The sequence below is a fragment of the Mesoplodon densirostris genome, chromosome 18 (assembly GCF_025265405.1).
Source record: "Mesoplodon densirostris isolate mMesDen1 chromosome 18, mMesDen1 primary haplotype, whole genome shotgun sequence".
Classification (NCBI taxonomy): domain Eukaryota; kingdom Metazoa; phylum Chordata; class Mammalia; order Artiodactyla; family Ziphiidae; genus Mesoplodon; species Mesoplodon densirostris.
In genome coordinates this window covers 5172453-5187756 of record NC_082678.1, presented here as the reverse complement: position 1 = coordinate 5187756, position 15304 = coordinate 5172453, and the positions used below count along the sequence as shown (strand labels likewise).

The 15304-nt window shown below is 47.5% G+C and overlaps 1 protein-coding gene across 2 annotated transcripts in view; it reads left to right on the top strand.

Moving 5' to 3' along the window:
- IKZF3 (IKAROS family zinc finger 3) overlaps positions 1-5982 on the top strand; it is a 62070-nt gene extending 56088 nt beyond the window's left edge. For both annotated transcript variants that reach the window (XM_060080945.1, XM_060080946.1), the window contains one exon: positions 5279-5982. In XM_060080945.1, coding sequence (XP_059936928.1) covers positions 5279-5982 — 704 coding nt within the window. The remainder of the gene's footprint in view (positions 1-5278) is intronic.
- Positions 5983-15304: the final 9322 nt, after the last annotated feature.

The window sequence follows — 15304 nt, the reverse complement described above, 5'->3', positions numbered from 1 at the left end:
ACAATCGGTCTCTAAGTTATCTTTTCTAAATGTATCATTTCAGCCGGCTAATCTTTTAATTCAGCCGTGATGAACTACTCCCACTTCTTTGTAATCCACCTTTCCATGCTCACTGTCTGGAATGGCCTCCCTCCCTTCTGCCCCCTAAACCTCCACGTGGTCTACATTCCCATACTTGCCTGAATTCCCTCTCTTCTCTGTTCTCCCCCCGCACTCAAGGCGAGTTTAACAGTCTGCTTTTTGTGATGTGTGTAACTGTCCCCCCCCCGACCACCACTACCACCTCAGATTTCAAGGAGACTTTAGGGAATAGATTAATATTTGTCCCGTGTTACGTGGCGTATCTGAGACATGGTCCGTATTTTTCTCTCTCCACTCTCTTGGCTACGCTATACTTTGTTCCACCACATAGTATTAAGGATACTAACTTGTAATGAAATTGTGTACATACTACATCTCCTCCTGGGTTGCAATTAAGTTTGTATTCTTCAAAACACTTAACATGAGGCAAATAACAATAATAATAACAATAGATCTACCACTTATTGAGTGCTTACATGTGCCAGTACTCTGTTAAGCACTTTATGGACATCATGACAACTCTGTTCATCATAGATATTTCTTTTTTTTAAATTTTTATTTAGTTATTTATCTTTGGCTGCGTTGGGTCTTCATTGTTGCGCGCGGGCTTTCTCTAGTTGTGGTGAGCAGGGGCTACTCTTCCTGGCGGTGTGCAGGCTTCTCATTGCAGTGGCTTCTCTTGTTGCGGAGCATGGGCTCTAGGCGCGTGGGCGTCAGTAGTTGTGACACGTTGGCTCAGTAGTTGTGGCTCACAGGCTCTAGAGCGCAGGCTCCGTAGTGTGGCGCATGGGCTTAGTTGCTCCATGGCATGTGGGATCTTCCCAGATCAGGGCTCGAACCCGTGTCCCCTGCATTGGCAGGTGGATTCTTAACCACTGAGCCACCAGGGAAGCCCATCATAGATATTTCTTGAATGCATGCTACTGGTCCATATGGAACAAAGCACAGTTGCTTTTCTACTGCCTATGGGAACCATCCCCGCAGAGAATCTGAAGTCATTGCTAGTGGTGGGGTTGTGCAGCCATGGGTGAGGTAGCTGCCAGGAAACAGCAGTTAATGCTCAAACATATACTGAGGTATATGGGCCCTTGGGTCACGTCCTGGTTCTCCATTTACCAGCTGAGCAACCTGAGCAAGTTAATCAACCCGTTTGTGCTCTAGGTGCTTCATCTGACTAAGAGATGATCATTCATCTTAGGTAAAGTGAGACAATATGCAAAGTGCCTAGGACAGCACTGGGTATATAGTAGTGGCTCAATAAATAGTAGCTATTCTTCTTGGCATTATATATAAGGCACAGTGCTCGGTACTGTGAAGTAGAGAAGTAAACAGGTTAGAGTGGTGGATCTTGTCCCTCCATCCCAAAGGCAGAGGTCTAAATCCACATGCTCAGCTAAGGTCCCTTTTAGCTTTAGGCTATGATTCTGTACTTTCAAGTTGGCACTTAGAAGCCAACAACCATATGCCCTCACCACATTGCAGCAATTCAGGTCAGGCAGTTGCTCAGTTCAGAGTTACCAAAGCCTAGATGGTAGGGATTGACACCTTTAAAAGGGATCACAGGTAGGGAACGGCCCAACCAAGTAGCCTTGGTTTCTAAACTTAGGACTTGTTGTTGCCATTTGTATTATCATTGGGAGAAAACCTCTAATTCAGCCCGAAGCTTCTCTCATTAATCACTCAAACATGTGTGGTACGATTTTGACTAGAAGCTGGACTAGAAGCTCTGTGCAGGTTTGGGAGCAGTTACACTCTTGTGGTTTGAGTAACCTTTTTTATGAGTATTACTAAAGAAACGTGAGCTGTTGGCTTTTCAATTACTGTAGCTTACCCCTTCTGAGTTTCATACACATTGAGTCATCGTGTCTACAGGTGACTGATAATCATCTGCACTAATCAAGTTACCGTAACTCGGAGATGAGGGGACCTGATGAGTGCAGGTTGCGTGCACGTGAAGATCTGAGGCTCTCCCATCTTCTTAACAATGAACAATCGTCTGCGTTAACCACAGAACTCAGTCACATATTTCCACTCATCCAGGGGTTGATTTTCCTCTTATTGTTTTGCCTCTTACAACTTCAGCACTCAGCTGTTTTCTGACATGTGCTGCAGTTGGTATAGATTATGAAATTGTAGGCCTAGTTAAGTAAAACCAACTCTTGGGAGAAGAGATAAAAGCAGAGTTTGTGATGTGCCTGCCCCACCTCGGAAACTTTCTGGAGCCTCTCTGTTAGGCGAAAAGATAAAAAGATTTCCAGGGACCCCCGGTATTTGGGGAACTGAGTAGAGCCAACCACACTGGAAAATCATCAGTAACCTTGAAAAGGCCAGGAAACCAAAGTTCATCATTTCTGTGTCACTTTCAGGGGAATCAAGATTTGTGACTTTAGACAGCTTTCATGTTCTCAGTCTCGTTCTTCCAAACAGCTCTAATCAGAGACTTATCCAATCTGGCAGTTGAAAAGAAGAACCGTTGATTACTTTGGCAAAGGCCTACGTTTCTGTTCCTTTTTATCGAGTTGCCAAGGTACGGTGATTTTCTGTGCATATTTTTTCTCTCAGGTATTTGTCTGGAAACTGTCAGGTTGGCCTTAAGGTAGTGAGGATACAGGACAAATCTATCTGATTAGATTGGATCTTTTAGCAGGTCTTTTTGTCTCCAATTTCTCACTGTTCTAGTCCATCTTACACATTGCTGTTACATTAATATCCTGAAAATAACATTTTGACCACAAGCATCTCTTGCTCAGTGCGGTTTGCAGAGGTTTGCTGTTTGTCCAGATCTAAACCCTGTGGTTGGTTATTCAGAATGCCCATCATTTGGTCTCACCATGTGTTATCTTTTTTCAGTATCTCCTAAAATGTTGGAGGCAAAGTTCCACAAGGCTCACATAGCATTTTAAAACCTTGATCCACATGGCAAGAAAGTTATTTTCTTTTTAGTTCTTTTTCAATCTTCCTGATTATACCAAGGAGAACGATTTAGATGTAATTCGATGTTAACTGTCTTCAACACTAATCACACACTTGATAATCTCTATTTTTAGCAAAGAGAGAGGGGATCTTTGTCTCCAGGTACTTACAGTATCTGCTCAAACTTTAATAAATGGCTGTGTTTCGTTGTCTTTATTTTTCATAGTTACCTTCTATTTGTGGCAAGTGATTCTGGTTTTCTGTTTATGTTAGTGACATACAGTGTCCTTAAAAGACAAATTTCTTCAGCCAAAACAGAAAGGAAATGCGAGCTGATTCAAACAAAATGAAAAACCCTAACATTTACCCAGTGCTTTCTATGTGCCAGGCACTGTTCGAAGCACTTACCAATTGAGGTAGGTACAATCATTACCCCCATTTTACATGAGGACATGGAGCCATAGACAGGTTACGTAACTTGCCCAAGGTCACACAACGAGTCGTGATGAAGCAGCATTGGATCCACACCATCTGACTCTAGAGTTCATGCTCTCACCCACCACACCACCCTGGGGTATGAATATTGCGGAATGTGGAGGGCTAAGTGGGGTTTGAAAAATACTTTCTTCCACGCTTCTTGATAGTTGGCTCTAACCAGACTCTCTTACCCCTCCCTGCCCATGTCTTGGGTGGTCCCACGTGTCTGTCTTGATTCATGCTCATCCCTCAATTAGGATATCTCTTCTACCTCTCGGAAAATCTAAATCCTACCAGTTCATCAAGACCCTTCTCAAAATTTAGGTTTTCCAAGAATGCTTTCCCTTCCACAAGTACTCCTGAATTCTTTGCGTTCCCATAACACTTGAATATACAGTTTGTATATTTACAAACCACCCTGCCCTTCCCCTTTAATTCTTTTTACAGAAGACACGTCACCCACCCTGCTTAAACGCCTCACACATGGCATTTAAAATAAAATCAAAAGCTTCCATAGAGCAAGGCAGCCCTTTCTCAACTTTTAACATTTATTTTTCTCTAGTTCCATCTAGCCAAGTCTGATTTCTCTCCCCCTAGGTTGGAGATACCTCAAGAACAGAAACTGGTTCTTCCAATCCTTTTTGTTTTCTTGTGTTTTGTCTTCCCCGAAGCCTTTACCGTATGGCAGTGACTCGTTCTGGAACCACAACATGCCTAGGAAATGTTAGGGAAGAGAGGATATGGTTTAGCAAATCTCTCAGAATCCAATGTCTATGGAATGAAAAAGCATCAGCGATAATGCTAGCCTCACCTCCAGCCCCTGACACATCTTCCCCACTTTCTCTTGCCTCTACCAGCCACTCACCATTGAGCACATCTGCCATCATTGAAGATCCCGCTCCTGCCTTCCCTGTGGCCAGAGAGCCTCTGTTTTCTAACACACAACACCCACACGCCCTGAAGGTGGCTAAACTCTGTTTTCAAAATTTCTCAGCAGTTTGACATGAGAAATAGGAGAGGGTGACCACAAGTAAATTTTTCAGTTAAGTGTGAGATAAGTCCTAATGATCACATATGTATCAATGATACATCTTTTCAAGCAAAAGAAGAATAACACACTTTATGAAGAGGACAAATCATCATGATCTTTCATCAAGAAAGCCTTTCTAAAACTCTCTACATGTGAAGCTCTTTTATTTAAATCTCAGTCAGTCTGATAACTGACGTGTTTGGGAAGTGGTAAGTTGGAGTTTTGGGGGCTGTTTTTTCTGCCTCTGCAGCTATTTAAAAAGCTGCCGAGGCCAGAGCATCCCCACTTTTTGCAGCACTTCCGGCCCCCGGCTCCCTAGTATTACAAGCAGAAAAGAACAAGCAAACTAAGAGTTCGGGGATTGACCGTGTCTTCAGAGTTCATGAACAATAGAAGTGCAGAGGTCCCCGTGCTCCTGCGCACTGGCAGCTGCCTTTCCCCCTCTTAAGCCCCCTCCTGGTGTTCTCTTGCTTCTTTTCTCCAGGGTTCCCTTCTGACATGAGCAGTGGAAACAACTCACATTGGAGCCTCAACTTAGTGACATCTCTGACTCTCCCTTTTGCCTGCTGGTTTCAGTTATTTTGACTGTCCAAGCATGTGCTGTCAATCACTGTCCCCCGAGCCTTCAGCACCCGTGTGGGACCATTCTGCCTGGGCTGAGTGTCCTTGAACAGGCCACTTGTCCCTCCTCACTTTTCAAGGACTCCAGAAAATAATTTTACAAACTCTCTGCCTTTGTGTTGTTCCTTTTGTCACTCTTTCTTTCCCTTGTTCTAGGTGAGAAGCGCCCCTGCTTTGACGTCAGCTATAATCCCAGCTATATGTATGAGAAAGAGAGTGAGATGATTCAGACCCGAATGATGGACCAGGCCATCAATAACGCCATCAGCTACCTTGGTGCCGAAGCCCTGCGCCCCTTGGTCCAGACACCGCCTGCTCCCACCTCAGAGATGGTCCCAGTTATCAGCAGCATGTATCCCATAGCCCTCACCCGTGCCGAGATGCCGAATGGGGCCCCCCAGGACCTGGAAAAGAAGAACGTCCAGCTGCCAGAGAAGAGCCTGCCTTCTGAAAGAGGCCTCTCCCCCAACAACAGTGGCCACGACTCCACGGACACTGACAGCAACCACGAGGAACGCCAGAATCACATCTACCAGCAAAATCACATGGTCCCTCCTCGGGCCCGCAATGGGATGCCACTTCTGAAGGAGGTCCCCCGCTCTTATGAACTCCTCAAGCCCCCACCCATCTGCCCAAGAGACTCCATCAAAGTGATCAACAAAGAAGGGGAGGTGATGGATGTGTACCGGTGCGACCACTGTCGAGTCCTCTTCCTGGATTACGTGATGTTCACTATTCACATGGGTTGCCACGGCTTTCGTGACCCTTTTGAGTGTAACATGTGTGGCTATCGAAGCCACGACCGCTATGAGTTCTCATCTCACATAGCCAGAGGAGAACACCGAGCCATGCTGAAGTGAAGATCTGGGCCCAGAGGTGATTTGCACCTGAGCATTCAACATCCTTTTTAAAAGCTGATAATACCCCTCGCCCAACAAATCACTCTCAAAGCAAACTCAGTTCCAATCCCCTTTTCTTGCCATTTTAGTGTCCAAAGGATCACATTCACATGGGCAGCAGAGAAATGCTGTCCCTGTTCAGCAATTGTTTGCAGATACATCATGTTACTACTTTTGTGAAACCTTTGTTTTCCCATCAGGGACTTGAATTTTATGACATTTAAAAGCCAATGAAGTATTTGGTCATTATCTTTTGCAGCAATAGGCAGGCATTCTTTGGAGTCTGTTGCCAACCAGAAGAGTCCCCTGGTTGTGCTGCACGAGGCATTGTTTCGGAGATACATCAGCCATATGTGGAAAAGACTTTTAGCCATATGCCCAGGTCCACAGAGAAGAACCGCTGACCAGCTGGCCTTGCTGGGAAGCCTTGCCCTTCTGCACTTCACACAAGACTAAAGGGTTAGGATATAAACCTCCCATCGCAAATTATAGTCTAACAATAAGGAAGAGAACAGCCATAAAATGCTACCAATAACTGAAGCCCCTAGTCTCCAAGCATCAGATCCACTTCTTATCACACAAGCAAAAATAACCCAAGTTTTCTGATGGTCCTTCTGCTTCTACTCTTTACCCTCCCGTCTCCAGTTAAAAGCTGCTTTGGGTTAAACCATTCATGCAGAGGAGAAACTCTATCTCAGAAGAACTAATGGTTTAAATACAGACTGTCATGGGAACTCCAGGAGGGTGTCCACTGCGGGTGGTGACGTCCATTTCCTACTATCTCGACTGGCAGGCTGGGTTCTGAGGGGGGAAACTGTTTAGCAGCAGCGCCACCAGGGATGGAGGGAAGGAGGAACAACCACCTGAAAGTTCTTCATCTCCTTCATGGAATACTGGCGTACAAACCCAGAGCACACTTGCCAATGATTTTTTGACCAAAAAAATACCAAAGAATCCTGAAAGGATGACTTAGCCTCCCCCTCCCCACAGGAAAGGAACCGAGGATGACCATGACCAGAGCTGCACTTCAGGTTGGAGTGAGGAAGGGAGCACCTCTGCTGGCAGGATATCCTCGACCAGGCAGGTCGGGGGCGGGTCCCACCCCGCCACCCCCCATTTTAAATGGAGCTGTTGTTTTCCACAAAGATTCCTGAAAGGGCTTCCCTGGTGGCGCAGTGGTTGAGAGTCCGCCTGCCGATGCAGGGGATACGGGTTCGTGCCCCGGTCTGGGAAGATCCCACATGCCGCGGAGCGGCTGGGCCCGTGAGCCATGGCCGCTGAGCCTGCGCATACGGAGCCTGTGCTCTGCAACGGGAGTGGCCACAACAGTGAGAGGCCCGCGTACCGCAAAAAAAAAAAAAAAAAAAAAGATTCCTGAAAGTCTGATCTTGGTTCTGCAGATGTGTCGGTCATCTTTATCATTAATTATGGGAGACATGCTATCCAGGAAAAGTGATGTAATGATTGTAAAATCAGCACTGGAATGAGGGTCACAAAATCTGTTTGCTGATTCCATATTTGCTACTCCTTAGCCAGGTGACTTTGGGCAAACCAGTTAACTCTTAAAACTAAGTTTCCTCAACCATAGAATTAGGAATTGGATTTAGATGTTCTCGAAGGTCCTTTGAGGCTTTAAATTTATGTGATTATGCAGTAACCACAATTATTTTTTTAAAGCTCTTAATGTATGGGTATTAAGCAGAAGAGTATGTATATGAATATATGTTTCACATTTCTTTGGTGTGAAAATGGAAGTATTGTTAAGTTTTTCCTTTAACCACTGAGTTGTGGTGTGAAGAAGATGGTGGGGAGGAACAAAACACAGGAAGGTATTTTGATCTTGCCCCAGAGTGTACACACAAACGGGCACCTGCAGCTGCTTGCCAAAGCCTTTTTTTTTTTTTTTTTCTCTCCTTTTAAAGAACCTATGTTAGGGAAAATAAATTCTGCTTCCAGGAACAACTTCATGGAGCCTATTTACAAATTAAGAGTCAGCTGTGTGAACATTTCTACCAGAGCCAAGAATCCACAGTTCCTGGTGGATTAGCGTTTTATGTATCTGCCTTGATATTTCGAAAGGGCTTTATGCATTAGGCTCAAACTCAACTCGTTTATGTGCTGCCAGTAATTAAAATGTTCCACCTCAGACTGCACAAATGGTTTATCCTTCTTTGTAGCATGGCGTCTGTCTCAGGAAAAAAGATTTTGTGAAATTCCATGGCAACAGTCCCAACACGTTTGAGATTTCAGCTAAAAGACTAGATGTATTTCGGTGTGTAGTCTTCAGTACCTCACTGTATTTCCGTAATCCTGGACTCCAAGCTACACCAGGTTGCTTATACCCATTGTGAAAGAAGAGCTGCTTATTATATTCTTGAAATATCACACATCATGTTGACTCTTCAGGGGACAAAAGAAAGAGCATTTGGAAGCAAGGATTAGTAGGAGAGAAAGCTAGGGAAAGCGAGCGTTTCTACCAGATTAGTGGGAAAGTGTTTAGTGAAGAGACCAACTCCTGCACCTTAAGATAGTGAAACTAAGGCCCATCCCACCAACCTGGGGACTCTGTAAGTTTCACCCTCATTTTCTCTGTGAGTAATGGATTTTCTGAATGATTTCCATTCTTCTGAGGTCAGTTTCCTGAGTGGGGCGACCACTCACACAGGCTGCAATTTCGTTGTCGCATTCTGAGCCTGGACTGGGACGTGTCAAGTCCAGAGAAAATGTATATGTGGAAACTCCACATTCTTAAATCTTGAAGTTGAGCCAGGTGGTATGTAGTGGTTCCCACAACACAGGTAAACACTTACTTCTGCAGGCACTCCTTATTCTACTTAAACCCCTCCCTTGCTGGGGGTGGGAAAGAAGGTAAAGGAGAACCTTAGCAAGGTGCCTAGAAAGGAGGACCAAGCAAGATTCACATCTGGCCCTGCTGGACGGTGAGGTCCCCTGGCAGCTTCCGACAGCACGTTTCCTTTCTCAGCCAGAGTCCCTGTGAGCGTGAGCCTCATAGGTCTTCTCTCTCCATTTCCCACCAACCCTCTTATTAGCCAGGCCCCCACCGCACACCCAGGAGGCCGAAATCTGAGGAACAACCAAACCCGTGAAAAGCTGCCTTACAGCCAAGGTGGCAGAATTGGGATGAGGGTGGAAAAGACCGAGAGCTGGCTCTCCAAATATTCCTTATCGCTATTTGAGTTGTTGCATAGGTTTTCCTCCTGGCAGAGAACCAAACAGAGGTGTCTCCCCCATTACCCTCCACCAGCACCACCAGGAAAAAGAGAGATGTTAATAAATCCACCAGGCTTTAGATTCCCTAAGTCATTCTCCCAAAAAGATGTATTAGCCTTGACACAGATAAGCTAGCTAATCATATGCTTTGTTACCCATTCTGAACTGTTCCTGACTCAGCTTCTGACTTTGTCAGTGACAAAATGTCTCACCTTTTAAATGCAAGGCTTAACATTTTGCCAGACCCAGAAGTAAAGCGACCTCAGATTTCTTTTGCAAAGAGAAATGTTTAAAAACACAAAATTTTACTCAGTTGAAACACTGTGTTATTAACAGATCTCACGCCAACATAACATTTTTTCCAGGTAGCCTCTGTATCACTGTTCTTATCCTCTGCTTTTTTCCTCCTGCTCAATGTGAGATTCAGAATGTTTTCAGGGGAAAAAAGCAGTACTTCTGGTATATATCCCAGGACAGCCAGTAAGACTGTAATGGAAAAGTTAAATGTTTAGTGTTTGAAGTCCTACCTTTAAAGTGTACTCCACTATGAGTAGGTACGTTGGTCTCTAGTGGAGATTTGGAAACTCTTACTTAAGATTTGAGTTCTCAGAGTGCCCAGGCTCTCTGACAAAGGCTCAGAATTAGGAGTTTGAGCTCAAGAAGAGAAAAGAAAGTGGAGTGATGAAACTTCTGTCCTAGAAAATAGAATTAGGCTGTGCAGAAGACAAGAGATACACAGTGATCTCTCTTATCTTTTAAAGAATTAGGAGCTATTTTTGTGCTCAGACAGAAAGTATAGTTCAGAGAATCTCTATAGGCAGAGTTCAGAAAAGCAGAATGATTTGGGATTTAAGTGCCTGTAAAGAGGACAATTTTGACCTGAAACCAAATGCTAAACCTGGGTCATCCCAGGGAAAGGACTCTATTCTCTAAGCCTAACCGACCGAACAGTTCTGAGAAGGATGAGTGAACCCAGGGTCGGAGACTGTGGACTTGGAAGAGCCTAGAAGAGAGGTGTAGGCTTTCGACTTGTATGAGCTCACAGCACAAGACTGTGCCTCTGTTTACCCAAAGCTGTGTATAGCGTGTCCCACATCATGCCAGCAACATGAGAAACAGGAGCTTCCCTGGTGGCGCAGTCGTTGAGGATCCACCTGCCAATGCAGGGGACACGGGCTCGAGCCCTGGTCCGAGAAGATCCCACATGCCACGGAGCAACTAAGCCCGTGTGCCACAACTACTGAGTCCGCACGCCACAACTACTGAGACTGCATGCCACAACTACCGAAGCCCGAGCCCCTAGAGCCCGTGTTCCACAACAAGAGAAGCCACTGCAATGAGAAGCCTGTGCACCACAAGGAAGAGTAGCCCCCGCTCGCTGCAACTAGAGGAAGCCTGCACACAGCAGCGAAGACCCGATGCAGCCAAAAATAAATAAATAAAACAAATAAATTTATAAATAAATAATAAATTTTAAAAAAAAATTTAAAAAACATAAGAAACAGGTCTTTGCACTTTGAAGAAGCTGGAGGCAAGTTTCCTCTGAATATTACAGTATTGGAGTGTCTTATATGCTGATATTGAGTTGTTATTTGAAACTGGAATATTAATGTTTTGATTTTTTAAAATGTAAGGGTATAACAATATCTACCTCCCAAGGACGTTGTGAGGTTTCATGTAATTTTGTCTATTAGGTAAAGTTACTCTGTTTTTTGTGGGCGTGGGGGCAAAGTATGTTGGATGGTTGCAAATTTTCCACTATATGTACTGTATCTGGATTTAAAGACATGGAAAATATTCAAAGACCATACTAGGACCGTGATAGTAATTCACTTGCCAATGAAGGCAACTGATCTCTAACACACGTTTCCTTCATGTTGTTTTAATGCCTAAGAGTAAAGAATATGCTGAGCCTTAGAACCAATGTGTGTGAACCACATGGTACAGATACTTCATGGCTTTGAAGCCAGGGAAGTAGCCTAGCTTTGCTCTCTCACCATCTTACGAGCCCTCAACCATTAATTCTTCAAGCGAGTTAGAGTTTCCTCAAATGGTCCTCACTGTCCATCTCTCCATCGACCCCACTCTAGAAAGCCTGGAGAGCAGTCCCATGATGCCACCCACCTTCTCCCAAGCCCATGCCATGCATCTGGGGGGCCTAGTTCATTTTCTGAATATGGGTGCAGCTTTGCTTCTTCCTCTCCTAAAAAGACTGAGAACAGACATTTTGACATGTTAGGAAAATGGGGCAGCCTTAAAAATGACTGATCCCATTGCCAATGACTCATTTACACAAGGACTTTTCCAGGTTAGCAGACAAGGTCCTTTTCGGTGGGCCTGCTTCTGTGGGTTCACAGAAACCAAATTACTGTGGGTTGCAAAGAATTAGCAGGTCATTTGAAAAGCAGACATCCCTTCACCCAGACTGTGGTTTTGCATGCTCAAGTTCTCAGTCTGTGAGCTTTGGTGAGGGATCATTTTGGCTACTGGAAAAAACATAGTTTATTTTAAATTTCTGGTTACCAAAGCCACCACACGTGTGGTCTGTGGATGACCCTTGTCTGCAGAATGATGGGGTGGGGGCGGGGCAGAGAAGGGAACATGGTTTGGGGCTCAGGGTGGCCTTCCCACCGGGAGTGAGGGAGAGAGAACTTGCCGAGTGGTTTTGACACAGCCTGTGCTCACAGCACGCTCATCTGGGTTTCTCAGAAATGCCCTCCCTGCCCAGCAGTGACCTTCTCTCTTGACTCCTCTCGGATTTTACCTGGAGTCTGACCCCTTGGAGCCCTGTAGTGTCCTACTCCTCTGTAAAGACTGTGTAAAGAATCAGCTTCTGAAATATAGCAATGCTAACCTCGCCAGAACCGTAATGAATGCGTTCCCGCATCACAAACAACCCTGCTGATAGTTTTCAAAGTTTCTGTATTATGTTTGATTTTTACACTGAAAAATAAAAAAAAAATACTGGTGTGTTTAAAATTAGTCATTGTGCATGCTTATCATTTGTCGTTGCTGCTGTCAGAAAATGGAATTAATTCTGCCCCTAGGAATATTTTCTTAATTTAGCCCCTCTGGCTCTTTCTTAAAGTTCAGATACCTAGATAAACAGAATTATCACTGAAATAAAACATCTTGCCTGATGCCTTGCTGAACCTGCCGTTGGTATCCTGCTGCTGGCCCCCATGTCCCCATGGTGGGGTTCTGGTTCCACTAGCCCTTAGCTCACTAAGGGGATCTGAGGAGTTCGGGGCCTGGACGTGACAAGCTCCACCAATTTGGCACGGTGTCTCCCAGTTCCAAGACGCCAGCCCGCCCTCCCTCCCAGCAGGGATCCTTCCTAAAAGATAGGCAAATCCTGATTTTTCCATCTCTGGGGTCTCAGAAACATCCACGCTGGGAAACTCAACTTGCAGTTGAACTCGGCCACATTGAAATGTAGTCTGTAGGTACTTGGAGGCCCAAGCCTCAGGCTCTGGGGGAAACTCCTAGGAGAAAGGCATAGGGATCACGTGGCTCTCTTCCTGTCTTGATATCCTCTGCTCTCTCTCAGAAGAGGTCGGAAAAGAGTCTGAGGCGTGGTCTGGCCTTCTGCTTAGCCTCATCCAGAACACCTTACCTCTCCCCTCCTCTGTGGAAGAGGCAGGAGGAAGACGTTCCTGAAGTTAGGGGCTAGCAAACGCGGGGCCAGGTCGGTGGCAGCTTTCACTGGCTCTGTCTTCAGCACCATCATCCTCCCTTCAGCACCACTAGACCGCCCTGAGACTCTCCAGCAGGTTTTCCAGTCTCAGCACTAAGGCCAGGGAGAGAGGAATGGCTTTGCAGCCTGCCTGTGTACTGGAGCATTAAATACATTCAAAAATAGCCCCTCAGGAGCTGATTTTCAGCCTTGGAGAGGGTGGTCTGTGGCCTTCCCCATCCTCACTCCCTTCCCAAAGCAGAAGCAGCTCAGAAAAGAGGGAAGCAGGGAGACTCCTCTGCTGAGGAGAGAGCCCGGCAGCTGGCTGGGGGTCTGGGATTGGGGCTGAATGGACTTCCTTCCAGCTTGACGATAGCTTCCTTCACTATCTCTTGGCAACTAAGTTGATGCTTTGGGGGTGGGGGTGGGGGGCTGGCGTTGGAGGCCTCCCTACACCTGCACCCTCCCCCTCCCCCTCCCCCATCCCTCAACACAAGCAGGCCATTCACCCAGGCTGAGGTGCAAACCTCCACCTGCAGGCAACTTCCACCCGAGGGCAGCCAGGGGGACAAGACCCAGCTCCCTTCCCTCCCTCCCATCCCCTAGAATCCAGAGTCTGAGGAAGAGTGGCTGCGATGGGTGGGGGTGGGGGGGTAGTTCTGGGAAGGCCAGGACCGCTGAGGACTTGTAGAGGAGGTCCTGAAGCCAGGACAGACACAAGGTCAGGCTGCAGAGCATTCCCTGTCAGACAGTTGTTTGCATAAAAGCCAAAAGCCACTGCACCTGGGGTGGGGAGGCCCTCTGGGGAGGTACTCCCTGGCTTGGGGGAGAGGGGGGAAGGAAGGTGTCATGGAAAGTCCCTGAAGGACACGGGGTGTTGAATTTGCTGCGGTTTTGTTTTTAACTCTGTCTTGACCTGTGAAGTAGGCAGCTGCCTCCCTCCCCCCCCAAATACCAGAGCTTCCCCCAGAATAACAGGAACATTACCAAGGAAAGAGCCTGCAGTGGAAAGCATGGGGGTTAGAGGGGCTGCGGGTGATGTAAGTTGCCCCCCTTCCCCAGGACTGGGGGCGCAGGAGGCCCCAGAGCAGCCTTTTCCCATCACCTCGCCTTTCCCCTCAACCCCCAGCCCCCCAGGCCCCCTGGCCCAGAAGAACTGCCTAGTCAAATAAACCACAGCCCCGGGGGTGGATGGGAACTAGGGGGGCAGAGGCCGCCTCCTCCCCCAGGCTCATCCTTCCGTTGGCTCAGTCCCTGCGCTACCCCCACTGGAATCACATTCTCAGCACCTCCACCTTCCTCTCACTCACAGACCTTACCTGCCCTCCCCTAGACTCCTGGCTGTGTGTGTGTGTGTGTGTGTGTATGTGTATCTGTCTGTCTGTCTGTCTGTGCATTGGGGGAAAACAGGCAGAGTCGGTGAATCCAGTAAAGCTCTGTAGTCTCCGTAAAGCAAATGCTGGCCTTGTGCAGACTCCAGCTGAGTACTTGGACTCCCGGGTGCCAGTCCCAGCCCTGCCACTCTCCGGGTGACCCTGGGCACTTTGCTTTCCCTCTCTGCGCCTTGATTTTTTTCCCTGGAGTCATCAGGGATTTCGGAAGTTCTTTCCACCAGAGACAGCCTGGCCTCAACCCCACTGCTCCAGCCAGACCTTTCCCATCATCCAGAAACAAGAATAGGAGAGAAAGAAGGTTCTGCCCCTCTTCCTTCCCTCTTTGGGCGGGAGGTGGGGCGCTGGAGCCAGGGTGATGGCGGCCTATGATTTTCCCAAGTGGTCGGAGAAAACCGTTCTATAAAATTCCAATCCCGGCCCACAAGCTGGGGGTGGGGACTGGGGACAGGGACGGACAGTGGAATGGTGGGAGACTCTGAATATGGGCAGTGAGGTTGGGTCTGAACCCCGGGCCCCTGTCCTCTGTCAGGACGCCCTCTTAGCTCTTCGTGGACTCAGACGCCAGATTCCCGGGTTGGGGGTGCCTGGGAGAGGAAAGAGAAGGCCGGGTGGAGGGGGAAGGAGTGCGGTGCGAGGTGGGAGTTGAGGGGGGTGTGAGGGGAGGGGCAGCGGCACTTCTGAGAAACAGCTCGGCGTCTCAGCCGCCCGCAGCCTAACCCCCTGCCTGCGGCTTCACAGCTCGCTCCTCCTGCCGCCCACGCCGCTCGGGGCCTCTCCGGGGGTCGGCAGCCCCCGCGGAGGCGGCTGCTGCTGGGGAGGAGAGGTAGCTCCGGGGACTGCGGAGTGGAACCCATGGGGCGGGGAGGGGGGATGGAAAATGGAGGAAGGCGTGGGTCGCGTGACACCCCAGGAGTAAAAACCCATCCTTTACTCGGGGTCCTGAGCGCTGGACCTCGGCGAGCCGTGTGTCTCCCCTCCTCCC